The sequence below is a fragment of the Panthera pardus genome, unplaced genomic scaffold (genome assembly GCF_024362965.1).
Source record: "Panthera pardus isolate Hobbes unplaced genomic scaffold, ASM2436296v1 HiC_scaffold_16, whole genome shotgun sequence".
NCBI lineage: Eukaryota > Metazoa > Chordata > Mammalia > Carnivora > Felidae > Panthera > Panthera pardus.
The window spans coordinates 6373484-6395704 of NW_026526721.1; the positions used below are offsets into that span (position 1 = coordinate 6373484).

At 39.0% G+C, this 22221-nt stretch overlaps 1 protein-coding gene across 1 annotated transcript in view; it reads left to right on the forward strand.

Annotated features, from left to right (window-relative positions):
- BRWD1 (bromodomain and WD repeat domain containing 1) overlaps positions 1 to 22221 on the forward strand; it is a 121127-nt gene that overhangs the window by 41076 nt on the left and 57830 nt on the right. Inside the window, exons 10-19 of the mRNA XM_053903070.1 lie at positions 187 to 257; positions 2045 to 2145; positions 3139 to 3179; positions 4021 to 4119; positions 7456 to 7606; positions 7862 to 7996; positions 12960 to 13088; positions 13533 to 13758; positions 19392 to 19577; positions 21777 to 21960. Of these exons, the coding sequence (XP_053759045.1) occupies positions 187 to 257; positions 2045 to 2145; positions 3139 to 3179; positions 4021 to 4119; positions 7456 to 7606; positions 7862 to 7996; positions 12960 to 13088; positions 13533 to 13758; positions 19392 to 19577; positions 21777 to 21960 (1323 nt within the window). The remainder of the gene's footprint in view (positions 1 to 186; positions 258 to 2044; positions 2146 to 3138; positions 3180 to 4020; positions 4120 to 7455; positions 7607 to 7861; positions 7997 to 12959; positions 13089 to 13532; positions 13759 to 19391; positions 19578 to 21776; positions 21961 to 22221) is intronic.

Here is a 22221-nt window from a genome sequence, read left to right on the forward strand (position 1 = left end):
TAGGGATTGAACAGTCTTCCAGAACCCATCCAGCTGTAATATTATATGCAGAGATACTTGACATACTGTGAGGTGCTTCATAAATAAGGTCATACTATTTAAATGTGCTAGATTCAAACCAGTATTCTGAACCCTGTTAATGTGTTAAACTAATGAGTTCTAAAACGACATCTTCTTCTTTTCAAGTCCACGTCCCTTGAAGTTCACGGAGAAGCCTAGACCAGGTGTTCAGATGCTTTGTTCTTCTTTTAGTGTTGGTAAGATAACTTTAGTCATTCTTTTTTTCTTAGTTTTATTTTAGCCTTTATTGAATGGCCACAGTATTGCTTAGAGCCTTTCTCAGATGGATAGTAGATGACTTAGGTTTAATCTATGATGTTTATTTAATTAACTTTTTTCTTGTCTTTCACTGTCCCATTCTGCCACTCTCTGATTTTTTTTTTTTTTTTAAACGTTTATTGATTTTTGAGACAGAGAGAGACAGAGCATGAATGGGGGAGGGTCAGAGAGAGGGAGACACAGAATCTGAAACAGGCTCCAGGCTCTGAGCTGTCAGCACAGAGCCCGATGCGGGGCTCGAACTCACAGTCTGCGAGATCGTGACCTGAGCCAAAGTCGGCCGCTTAACCGACTGAGCCACCCAGGTGCCCCTGCCACTCTCTGATTTTTAATGGCCATCAGAGTCTGTGATAGACGAGCTGGCAGAAGGAGGCTTAAGGCATCCATGTGTCCGTGGTGAGATACACCAAAACTGATTCTCTTTAACAGGCTGCACTGTGTACTTTGATAGTTTGAATTTGTTTTCCACACATCCTGGTTAAATCATTTCCGCATTTTCTTTTCGTACACAGTGAACTTGGGTAGTAGTTTTTCTTTTTAGGCGACGTCAAAGACTTCCCCCAGTGAGTCTGGAAACTTGAATGAGTGAACTTGTATTCTGAAGCGAGGTGTGGGTATGTGAGGTTCTTTCGAAAGCAGAGCCCCTTTTGTCAGTCATCTTTAGACTAGTAGCACATAGGGTCATTGCCCAGAGTTTGTAAGGCAGTGGGAGATAGTGAATATTTCCGGGTTGAATTACTTTTTAAATTAACGTCCCATCTGATTTATGTGTTTTTTGTTTTGTTTTGTTTTGTTTTCAACACCACCAAACAATTCTGTATCTAGCAGCAGCTGGGTGTCCTACAGTTCGTTCAGTACCGTTCTGACACTATCTACCTAAAGAATAGTGTGAGATCCCACGGGTGAAGAGCTCAGTCCTACAAGACTCCCCCTGTCCCAGATCATGTTGTCACCTGTGCTCAGACTCATGGGCTAAAGATCGGAGGTTCCCACAACACCCTCCTTGGGTCTGATTATTCTGCTAGAACAGCTCACAGAACCCAAACATTTTACTTACTAGATTTCCAGCTTATTATAACAGGATATAATTCAGGAACAGCCAAATGGAAGAGACACAGAGGATAAAGTGTGTGGGATGGGGCACTCTCTAGGCATGCCACACGTCCCCAAATCTTCACGTGTTCACCAACCTGGAAGCTTTCTGAACTTTTTCCTTTTGGGTTTTTATGGAGGCTCTATTACATAGGTACAGTTGATTAAATCATTTGTGATCGATTCAACTCCCTCTCCCCCCCACTTCTCGGAGGTCAGGGGAGCCCTCTGATCACACGGTTGGTACTTCTGGCAGTCAGCACCCCCCATTAATGTGAACTTTGTTAATGTGAGCTCTGGTGTGGTCGAAATGGGTTTGTTATGAATATCAAGATACTTTTATCAGTGTTGTCACTTAGGAAATTCCAAGGGTTTTAGGAGCTCTGTGCCAGAAATAGGGATGAAGACCCAGTATGTATTTTTTATTATAAATTGCAACATCGCTCTGCATTATATTAATTTTAAAGTTTTTATGTAATGAGTTATAAAATGGATCTATTGAGATAAACTTAGTTTTGGAATAAGAGATTTTGCTTAATTTGATACAGAGATTTGGTTTGTTTGGATATTTGTTACAAACCCAAGTTTTTTAACCTTGACGTTTTTATTGCAGGTGGTATGTTTTTAGCCACAGGTAGTACTGATCATGTAATCAGAATGTATTTTTTGGGTTTTGAAGCACCTGAAAAAATCGCAGAACTTGAAAGCCACACGGTAAGTGCTCATGTTATAAAATTCTGTAGATTAATTGTTAATATTCCTTTAAAAAAATTTTTTTTTTAACGTTTATTTATTTTTGAGACAGAGAGCATGAACGGGGGAGGGTCAGAGAGAGAGGGAGACACAGAATCTGAAACAGGCTCCAGGTTCTGAGCTGTCAGCACAGAGCCTGACGTGGGGCTTGAACCCACGAACTGCAAGATCGTGATGTGAGCTGAAGTCGGACGCTTAGCCGACTGAGCCACCCACCCAGGCGCCCCAATCGTTAATATTCCTGTTGGTACATGGTCAAATATTGCTAACGAATTGTTCTTGATTTTAATTTTAGATATAGGAGGGATTGCATGTATAAAGGTGAAGGATATTACTGACAAGTATGTGACAGTGCTAATATTTTGTGGTGGTTATTTCAGCTTTAAGTGACAGTTTGGGTGGGGTTAGTTTCAAGGGGACTACTCCTCTTAATCACACTAATTAAATCAGAATGCTCTTTTATTAATGTATAGTAAGATAGATAGCTCTCAGGATTCTAGAATACTGGTCAGTGGTCAGGTTATCTTTTTTTCCTGTAGGAAGTTCTGTGAAGTTATTTGATAAACAGATCCAGATTACTTTAAAGGGAAAAACATTTTGAACCTAAATAATCATCAAAGTGAATAGGACTTGTTTTCAGCTGTTAAAACCTTTATGTTTTGATCACTTTCCACATGTGAATTTTTACACAGATGTAATTCATTGTAAATACAGTTTTAAATTTAGAATGAAGTCTTCTTTTTTTAATAGTCTCGTTAGATTCACGTTAGGTTTTTGCACCTAAATGTAAGATACGTGTTTGAGTGATGAAGCTAAGCGGCACAGATTCTCGTTCTTGTGCTAAACCAGATGTGTTTTTAGCTCTAAAATGGAGGGGTTTTTTTTTTGCTTTGTTTACAAATGAGAGGGTTGATCACTTTTCTGTTTGTTTTGTGCCCCCCTCCCCCCCTTTAGGATAAAGTTGATAGCATCCAATTTTGTAACAATGGTGATCGGTGAGTAAGGGTTTTTGTGTTTGTGAGTGGGTTTTTAGGCAAACATACTGTGCTGCATAGTAGTGCAGCTAATACATTGCCTTGCAAATTGCAGGTACTTAGTAGTAATCGTATGAATTGAATGAAATGTGTCTGTGGGGGGGCGGGGAGGGACACATTAAATGCAAGTGTTTAGAATTGTAGCTTCTACCAGCTCCTATGACCAAAAGTAGCTTTCCTTAACTCACTATTGGCTAAATGTTTGATTTGCAGGAAAATTAGATGTAAAGATAATAAAATTCCTGATGTTTGAGTAGTTAAAAAAAATCTCTTCTAATCAACCACTGTGATGTGTCATGTGACCGAATTGTCACTTAAATTATATACTCTCTTACGGTCCCAAGTGTCTTTCAGGTGCCTTTCCTAAACTGCAGTTTTTAATACTTCCTCTTGTTAAAAGATTAACGTATTTTTACATAGTGGCCAACGTGAATTAGCTTGAGTGTAAAGATGCTAAAATGGAGCTTTTGCTCTTACTGATTTTCCCACACACACACCTTTAATTCTTCCTAGTTATTTTTCCTTGTCCAGGTACTTCTTGCACATTGTCTCCTCAAAACTCCATCTATTTGACAAGCTATTGAATGAGTTTGAGATGTGCATTAACTCCATAGGGCCAGGCAAATTACAGCAAACCAATTTTTCCCATTCAGATAAGCTCTGAATCCCTGTCTTTGAGATAACACCTCTGCATTTACTTGCAGTCAGAATAGCTACATTAAAAGTGTTCTGGCTTGTGATTTTATCTGTAGTTCTTAGTGGCATGTTTGTGAGCATAAGATCTTTTTCTGAATATTTTAAGGTTCTTAAGTGGTAGCAGAGACGGAACAGCACGGATTTGGAGATTCGAGCAGTTGGAATGGAGAAGCATTTTACTGGATATGGCGACCAGAGTCTCAGGGTAAGTGGAAGCAGGTGCATTGTAATTACTTGGTCCTTCTCTCCCTGGTGGTTGACTGCTGTGTTCAGGGGATTGGAGCCACTTCCTGTTAGCAAGAGCAGTGATCTAAATGAATGGCTACTTCCTGCATATCTGATAGATACATAAGATATGTAAATCTCATTTTTCCCAAAGAGTTGATCCTTACATTTATGTTTCTAGTACACTGCCTGCTGTAGGGTAGCCATGTCAAAGGTTTTATCAGTTTTTCTGAGACATGTTTCACATTTAGTCCTTTGGAAATCCTCATGTCTGCTTTATTTTTAGGAATTGTAGGGGAAATTAACTCATTCTCTTCTGTGTCTCAAACAGTTCTAATTTGGTTTCAAAATAAATGAGATATTAACATTTTTGTGAAATGATCTGTGGTAGGGAATGGAAGCAAGATGTACTGGAAATCTGATAATCCTTGTTCACAAACAAATCACACCATTACCATGATTGAAAAATGATCCATCTGGATACTCAAAAGCACCTTAGTGTGGGAGTGAATACTGTTAGTCCTTGATTGGTTGAAATAGTGAAGGTTATTTCACTATTAAGAGGATAATTTGAAATCACACTCACCTATGAAAAATTATTTTATTAAGCAAAATACGAACATCGGTGTAAAAACTTCAATACAGAAAGTTTTACTGAGACAGAAAACTGCTCAGTTTTCTTGTTGCCTTGGAGAGCACTTTGCCTGAAATCCCCCCCATGGTGGGAATTGTCTTTTCTCATTTAAAGTTTTACCTCTTTCCAGTCTTGAAAAACAGAGTTTTCTGTATGTAAGAATTAATGGGTATATTCGTTTTAGTGTTCTAATCTTGGGTGATCAACTTGGTGAAGGACAAAATGTCTGTTGGTTCAAAGCTATTAACAGGTGAATGCCTTTTAGTTTAAAGTGAAGCATGGATGGGGAGCCTGGGTGGCTCGGTTGAGCGTCCCATTCTTGGTTTCTGCTCAGGTCCTGATCTCATGGTTCATGGGATCAAGCTTGGCATCAGGCTCTGTGCTGACAGCGCAGAGCCTGCTTGGGATTCTCTCTTTTCCTCTCTCTCTGCCTCCCCCCCCCCCACCTTAAAATAAATAAATAAACTTAAAAAATAAAGTGAAGCATGGAGTCTTTGCCTTTACTCCATTTTGCCTCTTATGTTACACTTTTCCCTAACCAATCTAGTTAGGATTATTCTCTTGTCTGTGTTCCATTGTGCTTATATAGACAGATACTATGGGATACTTCTTCCATATTCTTATGGTGGTTTTCTTTAATTACAATGTATGTTTGTGGCACAAGAACAGACACTCAGATCATTGGAACAGAATAGAGAACCCAGAAATGGACCCACAAAGGTATGGCCAACTAAGCTTTGACAAAGTAGGAAACAATATCCAATGGAATAAAGACAGCCTCTTCAGCAAGTGGTGCTGGGAAAACTGGATAACAACATGCAGAACAGTGAACCTGGACCACTTTCTTACACCATACACAAAAAGAAACTCAAAATGGATGAAAGGCCCAACTGTAAGACAGGAAGCCATCAGAATCCTTGAGGAGAAAGCAGGTAAAAACCTCTTTGACCTCGGCTGCAGCAACTTCTTACTCGTCTCCAGAGGCAAGGGAAACAAAAGCAAAAATGCACTACTGGGATCATCAAAGTAAAAAGCTTCTGCACAGCAAAGGAAACAGTCAGCAAAACTAAAAGGCAACCGACAGAATGGGAGAAGATATTTGCAAGTGCCATATAAGATAAAGGGCTAGTATCTAAAATTTATAAAGAACTTCTCCAACTCAACACCCAAAAGACAAATAATCCAGTGAAGAAATGGGCAGACGACACGAATAGACACTTCTCCAAAGAAGACGACATCCAGATGGCCATCCGACATATGAAAAAATGGTCAGCATCACTCATCATCAGGGAAATACAAATCAAAACCACAATGAGATACCACTTTATACCTGTCAGAATGGCTAACATGAACAACTCAGGCACAACAGATGTTGGCGAGGATGTGGAGAAAGAGGATCTCTTTTGCACTGCTGGTGGGAATGCAAGCTGGTGCAGCCACTCTGGAAAACAGTATGGAGGTTCCTCAAAAAGCTAAAAAAAGAACTACCCTACGACCCAGCAATTGCACTACTAGGCATTTATCCAAGTGATACAGGTGTGCTGTTTCGAAGGGACACATGCACCCCCATGTTTAGAGCAGCACTATTGACAGTAGCCGAAGTATGGAAAGAGCCCAAATGTCCATCAGTGGATGAATGGATAAAGAAGATGTGGTGTATATATACAATGGAGTATTACTTGGCAATCAAAAAGGATGAAACCTTGCCATTTGCAACTACGTGGATGGAACTGGAGGGTATTCTGCTAAGTGAAATTAGAGAAAGATAAACATCATATGACTTCACTCATGAGGACTTTAAGAGACAAAACAGATGAGCACAAGGGAACGGAAGCAAAAATAATATAAAAACAGAGGGGTACAAAACATAAGAGACTCTTAAATATGGAGAACAAACTGAGGGTTGCTGGAGGGGTTGTGGGAGGGGCGGTGGGCTAAATGGGTAAGGGGAATTAAGGAGTCTACCCTTGAAATCATTGTTGCACTGTATGCTAACTAATTTGGATGTAAATGAAAAAAAAAAAAACTAAAAAAAATGTTATGTTTATAATTTCTTGGGATGTATTCTCTGATTTCAAACGCAGCTAGGCCTTACCCTATCTCTGTGTATTACGAGTATATTTTACAGAGAGACTTTGCATGTCATGTTCATAAAGGCTGCAAATCATTGCAGGTGTTTGTGTCCAGGCCTTTCTTGCCAAGAGAGCCTGTAGGAACCGCCTGTAGGGCACTGTAAAAGCATGAGTACAGTTTTATGTACAGTTCAACAGATTGAATATCTGTATGTCAGGCACTTTTCTAGGTGCTGGGGATGTGAAGATGCTTTCCTTCTTTCTGTTTTCCTAAAATGTGTTGTCATCTTCTCTGGAGAGAGAAACAACTTTATTTCTGATAGGGCTTGATGTCAGGGGAAGGGAATAATAGAAAAGGGGGAGAGAGAAAAAGCTTTGCCTTTATGAGCAGTGGTGGTGTCCTAACATCTGCCTTCATTCAGACTCAACTGTTTCTAAATCATCCCCTCCCTGTCCCATTTTTGCCATAATCTGTTTATAGATAATCTGCTGTGGGTCAGATGTGTATCAGACATATGATGATGTATATACATGAACTAGATTACTTTTTGCTATTTTCATATTGATTGTACCATTCAAATGAATTTACACATTGTGTGTTTTTTCATAGGGACTTATCTTTGGAAGAGGAAAGGTTTATGAAACCCAAAGTAACAATGATAGCTTGGAATCAGAATGATAGCATTGTTGTCACAGCCGTGAATGATCATGTCCTTAAAGTGTGGAATTCTTACACTGGACAGCTGCTTCATAACTTACTGGTAAATAGTTTTTATACAATATAACAAATCAAGATTTTTTTTGAACTGTAATTTGATTTTTGAAAGTCTAAAATTAATACACAGTATGTTCCACTGATATTATTAAATGAGTAGAAATTTGTGTTTATACTAATATATAAATCACTGTCATTAACACATTTTTAAAAGCCCTTACGTACTACGGCAATACGGGTTTTTAATTTGAAAGTTCAAGCTTGCGAACTCTCCTTAACTATATGATTTTGTTGAATAAAGGGACATGCTGATGAAGTCTTTGTCTTGGAGACGCATCCCTTTGATTCCAGAATTATGTTATCTGCAGGACACGATGGCAGCATATTTATATGGGATATTACGAAAGGCACCAAGATGAAACATTATTTTAATATGGTAAGCGAGGTCTATCTTCACGTATGCTTGCATTGCTTTCACGTGTCTGGATTGTGATGGTTGGCCAGAAACTGATCTGTGTGTTTCGGCAGTTTATATTTCTAGCAGTCAGGATACTTAAAGACTAATAAATATCTGACAGCCATATGTATTTACACTGTGTAACTGGGTCACATGAAGGAAAGATTTTCAAAAGCTATTAATTTAGCTGTCTATATGTGTGAATGTGTTTGAATTTGTTTAAATTGGCAAAGTTACGTTCATTGTATATAACTTTTTCACTAAATTTATTGAATACTTTGTAGTAAAAATAATAGTAAAGTCATCTAGGAAATCACAAACATTGTTGGGTTTTTCCAGCCTTTTTTCTTTTTGCATATGGAATATTCTAAAACCAAATTAGGATCCTATTACATATTTTTTAGAATTTCTCATCTACAACCACAAGATAGTTACCAAAACCAGCAAATTTAACATTGATAAAGTAGCATTATGTAATCCATATTCAAATTTTATCAGTTGTCCTAGTAATGTCTTTTTAGTTATATTTTGCCCCTTGAAACAGTGTTTAAATAGTTCAGGATCATGAATTATATTAAGTGGCTGTATGTTTCTAGGTTTCTTTTTGTTTTTAAACTTTTTTTTTTTAATGTTTATTTTTGAGAGACAGAGCATGAGTGGGGGAGGGACAGAGAGAGAGAGGGAGACACAGAATCCAAAGCAGGCTCCAGGCTCTGAGCTGTTAGCACAGAGCCCAGTGCGGGGCTGGAACTCATAAGCTGTGAAATCATGACCTGAGCCAAAGTTGGACGCTCAACTGACTGAGCCACCCAGGTGCCCCTATTTCTAGATTTCTTTATTCTTCAACAATTCTTCTTTTTTTCTATTTCCCACGTTTTAACTTTTTTGATGAGTACAGGCAAGTAATGTTACAGAACATCTATTTTTTTGTCTGATGTTTCTTCATGATTTGATTCTGTTAATACGTCTTTTTGGTGGTGATAATTAAAAAAAGTTTTTTGTTTTTTTTTTTAACACTTATTCATTTTTGAGAGAGACAGAACACAAGTCGGGGAGGGGCAGAGAGAGGAAGACACAGAATCCAAAGCAGGCTCTAGGCTCTGAGCTGTCAGCACAGAGCCCAACGCTGAGCTCGAACCCACAAACCATGAGATCATGACCTGAGCCTAAGTCAGACACTCAACTGACTGAGCTGCTCAGGCGCCCCTTGGTGGTGATAATTTTAAATATTTGGTAAGGTGGTAGTTGCCAGGTTTCCCCACTATAAAATAGTTGTTTTTCCTCTTTGTAACTATTAAACTTATTTTTTCAGGAGGTATTTTGGGACTCTGTAAATATCCTATTCCTCATTAAATTTTCACTTACAAACATTAGTATCCAGTGCTATTTTTTTTTTTAATATAACCAACATAACATTTATTGGATTAGGAGAAACCATGGCAAGTTACTACGTGATTTGGAACATGAAAATAAGTATTGTGAATCCCTGAACAGAAATAATTAATTCACCAAACATCCGTTGCTCTTACCAGACTCTGAGTAACGTTAGCATGAACAAATGCATAAACGAGTCAGTAAACAGATGATGAACGGGCTGTGCTTTCCTCATTGTGAATAGTGAAAACTGGTTCAGTTGTTGAGGGTGAGTGAGGACCCTTAGATCAGTAAGGCTGTCCGGGGTCCTGCAGGAATAGCCACACCATGAGTGATGGTGTTTTGTTTTTTACATTTATTTATTTTCGAGAGACAGAGACAGAGTGCGAGCAAGGGAGGGGTAGAGAGAGAGAGAGGGAGACACAGAATCTGAAGTAGGCTCCAGGCTCTGAGCTGTCAGCACAGAGCCCGATGCGGGGCTCGAACTCATGGACCGAGAGATCATGACCTGAGCCGAAGTCAGACGCTCAACCGACTGAGCCACCCTGGCGCCCCCGAGTGATGGTTTTTAATGGCATTATTCTTTCCATATTTATTAGTTGGCATTCTTGCATAGTTTTGTAGTCTTTTTTCATTTTACATAGAATGTTTTCCAAAATCTTAAATGTATTTAAAGAATTTGCAGTTGTATTTTTGACTCTAACTTCAGCCTTTCTCAGAAAGTTCCATATGTAGTGAACTTAACTGTTGTTGAGTGTTTAAGTGGTTTTTGAATATCTCGGTCCATGGCTGCTTATGTAGATCCGTGATTATTTCCTTAGGGTAAATTCTGAGGGAGTTATTGTGTAAAAGAGTTTCTGTGTTGTTAAGACTATTGACTGATACACATGTGAGATGTTTTATAAAATTACTGTACAATTCATATTGAGTTTCAGTTCAAATTGTAATTCATTTTGGAGGCAGTCTAGTAGCAGGGTAGATAGATGAGTGGTTCTTAGACCTTTGATTGAAGGCCATCTGAGTCCATGTGTTTTGTGTTTTTTAACCTTAAAATTTTATTTCAGTATGTTTATTTTGGATAATTCTTGACAAACAGTTATATGCATTATTATATTTATTACCATAAAATGCACTTAAAAAACTCAAATAGTATGGTCAAACTGAACATGTGTTACTAGGCATCTCTGAAAATTACATCTCTGTGGGTTTGAATTATTGGAAAAATAAGTCTTTCCAGCAGTTTTTCTGTGGTCTTAAAATTTATAGGTGGCTCTATTTTCTTAATTATTCTTTAAAACTCATTAAGAACATTACTCCCTGAGGGGCACCTGGGTGGCTCAGTCGGTTGAGTGTCTGACTTCGGCTCAGGCCATGATCTCAGTTTGTGAGTTCGAGCCCCACGTCAGGCTCTGTGCTGACAGCTCAGAGCCTGGAGCCTGCTTCAGATTCTGTGTCTCCCTCTCTCTCTGTTCTTCCCCTGCTCACATGCTGTCTCTCTCTCAAAAATAAATAAAGATTAAAAAAAAAAAAAAAAACCCAAAAAACATTACTCCCTGCATTTAACTCATCAGAACAGAAAACTACATTAATTCAGGTTTTAAGCAGAATATAAGCTAAACAATTTGTGAGCCAAAGAAGTCTCAAGTGCGCAACAATGATCTTACTTTTGGTGAGACACCCAGACTTTGCTGTGTATACAGAGTTCTTCTTACCTTCACTGCTCAGCTGAGAGCTCCCAATTCTCTGTTAGATTACTTAGGATTGTAAATTACTGACATTACAAGATTTCATGAGATAGATAATAATCTTTAATGTGACATTGAATTGCTGTGCAATTGAATTGCATTGAATTGCAAAATTAGGTTGCATTTTGTCAGGAATCCCTGGAGGATTCTTCCAACTACGGGTAGAAACCCAAGTCTGGCTTACTCTGCTTAGATAGGTTGGCCTGCTCAGGAAAACTTCCTTTTCAGCAGGTACCTTAGCAAAACTTTTGGTGCACTTAGGTCTCCGTGTATGACAGGAGAGTAGCTGCCAACATCTTTGACCTATAAGCCAGGGGTCCCTACCTCTACTTAGACTTGGAGGTTCCAGGCCACGATGGGAAGTGGTGCCAGGGTGTGGGTTGGGCTGTAGAGGTGTCTCCTCGAAGGACTTTGTGGGTGAATCTCTATTCCTGTGTTTTCACAAAAAATTAATAGAAAAGTATTTATATACCATTTGTTCCTTTTTATGTTAGGAGACAACACAAATTTGTATATGTATTATGTGGATACATAATAGGGCAGTGCCCTAAATAGCCCAGGAACTTAATTTTTAAGTTTGTTAATCGGTGCCCATTTGTGCGTGGTATAGCAGTTGTAAAGTGCTTCTGATTTTCAAGCAGGTATTTGGGCATGGTGTAAGTTTGTTTTGGCAGTTAGTGGGTGATGGTTCATCTTCCAACACTGATCAAACCTGGCATAAAGTTTACTTATTAGAAAGTTACAGGCTCAGATGACAACCATGCATGCAATAGCGATATGCTGTCAGTGAAACAACTCATCTAACTATAAATTGGTATTGCTAACCTAATATAATTACAGTTGAAGAGCAAGAATAAAAATTTATTTTTTTAATTTTTATTTTTTTAATTTTTTTTTTTTTAACGTTTATTTATTTTTGAGACAGAGAGAGACAGAGCATGAACGGGGGAGGGTCACAGAGAGAGGGAGACACAGAATCTGAAACAGGCTCCAGGCTGTGAGCCCAAGCAAGAATAAAAATTTAAAAGCAGTCTAAGGCTGGGGCACCTGGGTGGCTCGGTCGGTTAAGCGTCCGACTTCGGCTCAGGTCATGATCTCACGGTCCGTGGGTTCGAGCCCCGCGTCGGGCTCTGTGCTGACGGCTCACAGCCTGGAGCCTGTTTCAGATTCTGTGTCTCCCTCTCTCTGTGACCCTCCCCCGTTCATGCTCTGTCTCTCTCTGTCTCAAAAATAAATAAACGTTAAAAAAAAAAAAAAAGGCAGTCTAAGGCAACATTCATGATGTAATTGGAGCATCCTTCCTGAAATTTGTGGTAGTTTGAAATGAAATAGGTTTAGGCATTTATATGTGCACCTTTGTGACTTGGTAGGATTACACTTTTGCATACAGTGGTCAGACATCTTAGGGGAAAGTTTAAACTCCAGAGAAGTACTGATTTTAGTTCATGAATACCGTACTTCATTGATCTTTAATCATTTATCTTGTGGGTTATTAGTAGCCTTTTGCTATGTATTGAAACAGAAGTTTATGAAATTGCTTGTCATTTTCACTTCTATTAAAGCCTTTACTTCGAATTGGCTTATGATCTTTCATTCTGTCATTTTGAGAACTCCTTGGAATACCTTTTGAGATATTTTTCTAGGCTAGTGGAATCAGAAGTGAATTTTATTTTCTGAAAATACATGTGCTTAATGCAAAATTTGTTTTTAAAGATTTTCTTTGAGAAGTGATGTGTTTGTAGCAGGAAATTGGCATGCAAACAGTTGATAAAGCAAAAGCGCTTGTACAGAATTGGTTATAACCTTTTCTCTCTGCTTCCTAGATTGAAGGACAAGGACACGGAGCTGTTTTTGACTGTAAATTTTCACAGGATGGACAGCATTTTGCCTGTACAGATTCTCACGGACACCTTCTGATATTTGGGTTTGGATGCAGCAAGCCATATGAAAAGGTCTTTTATTTTTTATTTTTTGGTAGCATTTTTAACCACTTAAAAAATGTTTTCATTGCAGTGTAGTTAACATACAGTGTCAGCTACATTAGCTTCAGGTACACAGAGTAGTGACTCAGCAGTTCTGTCTGTTCCGTACTCATCAAGAGAAGTGGACTCTTAATCCCATTCACTTACTTCCCTCATCCCCCGCCCACCTCCCCTCTGGTAATTATCTATTTGTTCTCTATATCAAGAGTCCGTTTTTTGGTGTGTCTTGAAAAGGTCATTCTTAATACTTTCTTATAGTAGTAAAATAAGTAGTTATGATATTTTGAAAATGGGTTAGGTGTATTGATTTGGTTTCCAATTATAAATCGGTTTTTCAGATTATAAATGTTTAATATTTGTATTCTTTAACATATATAAACCCCAAAATGTCAATCTGTAAACTTCTTTTTTCAGATCCCTGATCAGATGTTCTTCCATACCGACTATCGACCACTGATTAGAGATTCTAATAATTATGTCTTAGATGAGCAAACTCAGCAGGCTCCTCACCTTATGCCTCCACCGTTCTTGGTAGATGTCGATGGAAATCCTCATCCAACTAAGTATCAGAGATTAGTGCCAGGCCGAGAAAATTCCGCAGATGAACATTTGGTTCCACAGCTAGGCTATGTGGCAACAAGTAAGTGCAAAGTCTTTTTTTTTTTTTTTTAATGTAAAAAATAGTATACAGAACACATGTACTTTCAGATTCACAAGTTACTATTTTGTAATATTTTATCATTCTATCTCTAGATACATATAATTGTTTTTAACCATTTGAGACTTAAGTTGTGGACTGCATGTTCATTTATCTCTAAATTGTCAATATGTGTTTTCTGAGAACACAGGTATTCTCATATGTAACCATAGAGAGTTACCAAAAGCAGGATATTTAACACTGATACACAAATCTGTTGTCTGTAATCCAATTCTGTCTGCTATTCTAATATGTCTTAAAGCTTTTACTGTTCTCCCCTGATGGGGATTTCAGTATGGGACTGCGCATTAAATTTGTCATTGATAACGTTCAGGTTGTACAGTTTTTGGCAGAATACAGAATAGAATAAATGATGTTGCAGCCTTCCTGGAGCATCACGTCAGGATGCTTGCTTCTGATTGTGTTTTGTCCAAATGTTGGGGTAATGTTGTCTTTGAAAACTTGGTTAAGGTGGTGCCTGCCGAGTGCACTTTCTCCACTATAAAGAAGAAATGTGTGGGGAGATAGGAGACAAATAATCAGGTCCGTACTAAACTTTACCCGTAAGTTTTAGGATCCACTGATGGTTTCTGCCTGAATCAGTTGTTATGAAGGTTGCAGAATGGTTGTTTCCTAACTCTGTCGTCATTGCATCTACATTTTTATTAGCCTTCCTTTTATATATTTACGTAGTTCGTTAAGGTTTAATATGGACTTAGGGGTTGTTATATAATGGGTTATAATCCATAACGGCCATTATTTTGTTGTTCATATTAATTTTAGATTTGAGTGTCAGAGTCTCAGGCTGAGTGTTGTTCCCTTTCTGAGTCCCTTGAACACTTCCTTACTTTCTGGCACAAGATGTTTGAGTCCCATCTTGTACTTTGCCTGTCCTCATCAAGGGCAGAGTTTTTATTTTGTTTTTTTTTTTTTTTTTTTGTATCTGTTCCCAGCAGTGTCTCCATACAGATGTTATTAAGCAAAGAAAAAAATGCTTATGTTTTGTTTGGATGAGGATTGATTTACTAAAAGTTAATCACCAGTTATAGTTAAGGCTAAGACTTAATGTAGATCACTATATGTTTACTGTTTCAAATGTTTATTTTTTGTTAGTTTAATTGAAGTATAGTTTACATACAATAAAATTCACCAATTTCAAGTGTACAAGTCAAGTGAGTTTTGGCAGATGTTAACCAGTCACGTAACCACCACTACAATCAGGGTCCCCAAAAGTTCTGTTGGACTTATTTAGAGCCTTCTGGTCCTTTGTAATGACTGTTCTATTTTGTCACTTTAATTTTGTCTTTTTAAGGAATTTTATATAAATGGAATTGTGTGATATGAAATCTTTTGTTTCTGGCTTCTTTAATTTAGCATGGTGCCTTTTTAAAAATTAAAAAAAAACAATTTTTTTTAATATTTATTTTGAGGGAGAGAGAGACAGAGCATGAGGGGGGAGGGGCAGAGAGAGAGGGAGACACAGAATCCAAAGCAGGCTCCAGGCTCTGAGCTGTCAGCCCAGAGCCCGATGCGGAGCTTGAACTCAGGAACTGTGAGATCATGACCTGAGCTGAAGTTGGACGCTTGCCCGACTGAGCCACCCAGGCACCCCCACCCCGCCATTTTTTTTTTAATGTTTATTTTTGAGAGAGAGAGAGAGCATGAGTGAGGTAGGGGCAGAGAGCGAGGCAGACACAGAATCCAAAGCAGGCTCCAGGCTCTAAGCTGTCAGCACAGAGCCCAGTGCAGAGCTCGAACTCATGAAATCATGACCTGAGCCGAAGTCGGACACGAAACCGACTGAGCTACCCAGGCACCCCAGCATGGTGCCTTTTTAAAAATTTTTAAAATTTGAGGTGCCTGGGTGCCTCGGTCTAGTGTCCGGCTCAGGTCACGATCTCACGGTTTGTGAGTTCAAGCCCCTCGTCAGGCTCTGTGCTGACAGCTCAGAGCCTGGCACCTGCTTTGGATTCTCTGTCTCTTTCTCTCTCTGCCCCTCTCCCACTTGTGCACGATCTCTCTCTCAAAAATAAACAAATGTAAAAAAATTTTTTTAATTTAAAAATTTTATCTTTATTATCATTATTATTATTAATATTTTTGGGGTGGGGAGAGAGAATGTGTGCATGTGAGTGGGGAAGGGGCAGAGAGAGAGGGGGAAGAGAGTATCTTAAGCAGGCTCCAAGCTTAGCATGGAGCCTGACACAGGGCTCAATGCCACAACCCTGGTATCATGACCTGAGTGGAAATCAAGATTCTGATGCTCAACTGCTCAACCGACTGAGCCACCTAGGTGGCCCAGCATGGTGCTTTTGAGATTCATTTTTGTTGTTGCACATATCAGTTGTTTGTTCCTGTTTGTTGATAGTACACCACTGTATGCATATACCCTCACTTATCCCTTTACTAACATTTGACAGACGTGACTTTTTTCCATTCGGGGTTATTAATAAGGAGTGCTAAAATATCTGTCGTGTGGGTTTGTCTTATTTCTCTGTTTGGTTCTATTTTATATATATTTTAAAGTTCTTTTATTAGGTGCAGACACATTTCAGATTGTCCTCTTGGTGAATTAATTCCTTTATCATTATGAATTGTTCCTTTTTCCTTGGTAGTATTTCTTCTTTTGAAGACTATTTTTTTGTTTCTGGTTTTGTTTTTAATGTTTATTTATTTATTTTGAGAGAGAGAGAGAGAGAGAGAGAGAGAGAGAGAGAGAGAGAGCGCGAGCGCACGTGCGCTCATGAGCCAGGGAGGGACAGAGAGAGAGGGAGAGAGAGAATCGCAAGCAGGATCCACACTGTCAGTACAGAGCCTGATAGGGGCTCAAACCCATGAACCATGGGATCATGACCTAAGTTGAAATCAAGAGTCAGATGCTCAACTGACTGAGCCACCCAGGCGCCCCTATTTCTTTGTTTTGTATCAATATACTAATCCAACCAATTTTGATTAGTATTGTCATGGCGTGTCTTTTCAGTTTTTATAGCCAGTTTGTTTCTTTATATTAAAACCGATTTCTTGTAGGCACCAATGCAATCTGACAACCTATCTGTTAATTGAAAAATGTAGACCATTTACGTTTAATATAACTATTAGCATGGTCAGGGTTAATTCTCTACCATTTTGCTGTTTTTTTCTCTTTATCCTTTCTGTTCTTTATGCCATTCTTTTTTTCCTGCCTTGTTTGAAATTGATTACTTTTTAGTATTTCATATTATCTTCACTAATTAATGGCTTACTGGCAATACTTGTTTGTTTTAGTTATTTTTAATGGTTGCTGTAGGACAAGAATTGCCAGTGTGTGATTTGCAGACCTGTAGTTTTATCCTTGACCTTTTTTGTGGGGTCTTCAAGTTCACAACTATTTTCATAATAATATGGAAATATCAGTTACCTTTTTTTATAGTGTTGACATTTGCACTGATGATACCCAGGCAATGGTGTGTAAAACTTCTGGCACCAAAGCACTAGCAGTCATTGTATTCTTCATTGTGTTGAACACACGTTTAAATATTCTGAGTTTTAAAATTGGAAGTATGCATTAAACAATTCTGTATATTCTGAAGTTTCTTTATTCAGGCTGTTGGGAACATGGACTATTTCCAGCTCAGTGAGAGCTCTGGGAATTTTTTGGGATACTGCTTTTTCATGTTTTTTCCCCTAGTATGGTAGAGTTTTACCCAGTGTGTACACATATCATTATTTAGTCAAATAATCGATTGAACCTCACTGTACATCTCTGAGCTTTCTGTAGAATTCATTCTTCTCTGGTGTTCAGCCCTGCGTATTGTTGTCTTTCCCTCTGCTCCCAAGCTCTGATCTCTGTCTCCTTCACTCAGTGAGACCTCTGGATGCTGTTTGGGTTTCCTCTTCTGGAAGCTGCTTCGAGGCTGTTCCCCGGAGTAATCAAAAGGCTAGACTCCATTGTTTATCTTCTCTTGGGGATTACAGTCCTGTATATCTGTTGTCCAGTTTCTGAAAGCCCTTGTTTTTCCAGGGTTGTTGTACTTTCCAGTGGGAGGGCAGTTCCTGTAGCACATAAGCCTTCATGTTAATATTTCAGTGTTTGAATAGCATTATGCCAGCTAGAAACAGTTATTCTGATGATATTTGCCAAGTTATATATAAATATTCTGTGCTGTGAAAGAAAAGTTATATAGACTATGGGATTTTGCAGGGAGGAGGAGAGGACTAGAAGTCTCCTTTTCTACTGTTTTCCCTTTGGTTCCGTGTTGTGGTCTTAGGAATCTTTGTTCCCAATTCAAATTAAAATCTTTTTATCTTTTTAGATTAGGGCTCCTCTTTTTGCTTTCTAGCTCATGTTTTGAAACTATTAAAAAATGTTAGTGGTTTTAAGACAGTCCTAGTTATGATATTTAACTCTTGTAAGTTCTTTATTGATTGCCATGGTAAATGGAGATGTTATCCACGAGATATAAGGGAATCTAACTCAGGTAGTAGGATGCAAATAAATTGCCAGATCCCACAACCATCTGACACTTTTTATCCATTGATACTAACTGAACCTGTTAGGTGAAAAATAAACAAGCAAAGGGGCGTCCGGGTGGCTCGTCAGTTGAGCCTCCAACTTCGGCTCAGGTCATGATCTCCCGTTTCACGGGTTTGAGCCCCTCATTGGGCTCTGTGCTGACAGCTCAGAGACTGGAGCCTGCTCCGGATTCTGTGTCTCCCTCTGTCTCTGCCCCTCCCCTGCTTGTGCTCTGTCTCTCTCTCAAAAATAAATAAAAACATAAAAAAAGAGAAAAAAATAGAGAAGCAAAGACACTGAAAAAAATCTGATTTTGTAGTTGAAGAATCACGTGTACTGGCTCTGCTAAAAGCATAAAACAGCACCTAAAGGAGCACCTTCAGCTTAGTGGGAGAGGCAGGTGTAGTATAGCTGCAGTTTGTTGAATAGTATTACTCTTTTCGTTTTGTTAAAAAAAAATTTTTTTTAACCTTTCTTGATTTTTGAGACAGAGAGAGACAGAGCATGAACGGGGGAGGGTCAGAGAGAAAGAGGGAGACACAGAATCGGAAACAGGCTCCAGGCTCTGAGCTGTCAGCACAGAGCCTGACGTGGAGCTTGAACTCACGGACCACGAGATCATGACCTGAGCCGAAGTCGGCCCCTTAACCGACTGAGCCACCCAGGCGCCCCTCTTTTTGTTTTATTAAGAGAGTAGAGGAGAAATCACACATTGTTGCTCTGGTCTTGTCAGAGACCTTGCAAATGAGAGTTTAATGAAACCTATCTTCTATAAGGTGAGGGTAGGGTAGCTTTAGTGTGAAACAGCAAAATAAAGCTTCTACAGAAGCGTGTTTCTGTTTGCTCACTTCAGGGGTTTCAGAGGCTCTATGGAGGTTTTTGTGCTGTTGGGTATAAAGAAGGGTTTTGTTTGTTTTGAGTTTTTCGTCTGTCTCAATTAGTTATAAATATATAGGATATCTTTAACTGCTTATTTTTGAAAAGAAATCTGAGAATTGCTAATGATAACTTTAATTGCACTCTACTGAGTTTGTTTTCCTGTTCGTGTATATTATGATTTTGTATTCATTCATTGAATTTACAGGTGATGGAGAGGTGATTGAACAAATTATAAGCCTCCAAACCAATGATAATGGTGAACGCAGCCCCGAGTCCAGTGTTCTGGATGGGATGATAAGACAGTTACAGCAGCAGCAGGATCAGAGACTGGGAGCAGATCACGATACCGTTCCAAGTGGACTTCCCAGTGGGGAAGAAACACCCCGAAGAGGTAGGATAGATGAGAGCTGTTGCGTCTTAACATGACTGAAATCTAAGAGGAAATGAAGTCACTGTCTGGTACACGCAGTGAAAAATTTTCAGCAGTGTGCTTTTACAGCTTAGGTAGCAGTAGCCTGGAGGGGACTTCACTAGGCTTTTGTAAAGTTGATGTGCCAGCAAATGGACGTTGGATTTTCAAGTACTTCGAAGTTTATTGAAACTTTTTTTTTGCTCCTAAATAAGAGTATTTACAAAATTATATTAAATGAGTAAAGAACAAAGTATTTTTTTTTTTAAAGGGAAAATTACAGTTGTAGGTTTCCCTTTAAATACTTTTAATTAACGGGGTGCCTGGGTGGCTCAGTCGGTGAAGCGTCCGACTTCGACCCAGGTCATGATCCTATGCTTCGTGGGTTGGAGCCCCACATCAGGCTCTGTGCTGACAGCTCAGAGCCCGGAGCCTGCTTCGGATTCTGGGTCTCCCCTCTCTCTGCCCCTCCCCTGCTTACGCTCTGTCTCTCTGTCTCCCAAAAATAAATATTCAGAAAATAAATAATACTTTTAATTAAAAAAAAATTAGTTGGGTAGAGCACTAGATGTTTCTTCTGGAATCGGAAGGCTTGAAATGAATTTGTAGGGCAAAGTTCTTGAGACTGGCATATAGTAGTAATATAGTTCCTCAGTGGGGGAACTCCTGTCGAGGAGCAGGCAGTTGTTCAGCAAATGGAAACTCCTTCTGGGGAAGATAAATGCCTGTGGAACGTTAGAGAAGCCTTGAGTACCACAAAAATCATCCCTGCTGTGTCACACCTGCATGGGTTACTTGGCCACAAATTTCAGTATCATTTTTGCCAAATGTTTCTTCCTGTCTACGTAAAAGAAAAATTCTCCAACAGGCAGGTTAAATATTTTAGGCAGGAATACCGCACAGTTGATGCATATGCATTCTTCTCAGCTTTGCTTTTTCTCCTCGATGATATATTCTAGAAATCACTCCACATCCACTCATAGCGCTTCCTCATCCATTTTCGTAGCATCATGGTACTCCACGGTGCGGAATAACAGTCTTTGTAATGAATCTGTTTATGACCACTTGAGTTAGTTCTCATGTGATGATAGGAGACCCTGTGCATATGTTTTCTTCACAGTGTTGGAGAATAATAGTATTACTCGAGCATTCAGATTTAGGATTTATTGTTGGTTCTGAATTCAAAACATGTTTCTTAAATGGCAGTTTGTTTTAATGTAAATGTTTGAATTTACACTATCACTTTGCCTTTTAGGCAGAGTATGGTGTGTCGTGCAATGCAAATTGGTTCACATTTGATCGGTAAACAGAATGTTGCAGCTAGAAGAAGGCAGGGGTGTGTTTAGCCACGTGGAGTGGATTTTGCCCTGGGCAAGGAGAGCTGGCAGAGGTGAAGAAGAATGTTATAGCCTCCTGCAGGCAAGGATACAGCCCCCAGTTTCTCTGTTGCATTAATAGCAGAAGTCCCTTCCTCCAGTGTTTTAAGAAAACAAGCACTTTACCTGGGACACCTGCCACCACGCTGGTCTCTGTCCTCCATCCAGCTGACTTCCAGCTTGTGAGAGGTTGCCCTGTCTCCTGTGGCCCACCTAATCAGCTCTGCACAGGTCTAGGGCTCACTAAGCCTTGTTGTCTGTGTTGCCTTGTCATCCACTCTCTAAGCTCTAATTCAGGTGCGGCCAGCATTGCCCTGCTCTGCATTTTGTTGAAGTTTTGATATCCACTCTGGCAGCTAGCCTGCCTGAGTGGCTCAGATTATCTCTTAAAGTCACAGGTAATGTTGTTCGAGCTCTTGTTATAGAGCCACCACAGTTTGAGGAGGCTCTCTGCAATGCTAATTTTTCCAAAAAGATGTGTTTTTAGTGTATGGTTCTGAAAAAGGCAAGGAAGGGTTTTACGAATGCAAATATAGCATTATAATAGAAAATATCTATGCATTAAAAAATTCCAGAAAGTCTAGTAATGGAAATTGAAGTGAATAGATGTTTGTTCTGTGTTCTGTATATTGATCTTGTCTCATTAGGATACTTTCTGACAAAGTGTTTTGGATTTGTAGTTTTGGTTTGTATCTTTATTTTTGGTTTGTGTCTTACTGGGTGGAGTGTATATGCTTATTATGTGTTAAATGCATATTAGACTGAAATTTCTCTTGGAATCAGTTTTGGCGTTTCTTTTTTGTAGGTTTTAGAAGACTGAGCTTAGACATCCAGTCCCCTCCAAATATTGGTCTGCGTCGTAGCGGACAAGTGGAAGGTGTTCGTCAGATGCATCAGAATGCTCCACGCAGTCAGATTGCTACTGAGCGTGACCTGCAGGCTTGGAAACGAAGAGTGGTTGTACCAGAGGTACCACTAGGCATATTTAGGTTTGTTTTAGGATATCTCTTAATATTGTTTCTTTTTACAAAAATATATCTATGTGGTTATTTACGCTTTTTTTTTTTTTTTAACCCCATTAGTGGTGTAAATAATCACATAAGTATATTTTAGTAATGGGTTGGAATCTGGTTTACTTGTGGTAGGAAAATGTTGAAATTGTTCTTGAAGTTTTTACTGTGGTTACTTTTTTGTAAATTGTTTTTCGTATTCCTGTTCCATCTTTACAGATACCTGCTTTTGTCCCTTTA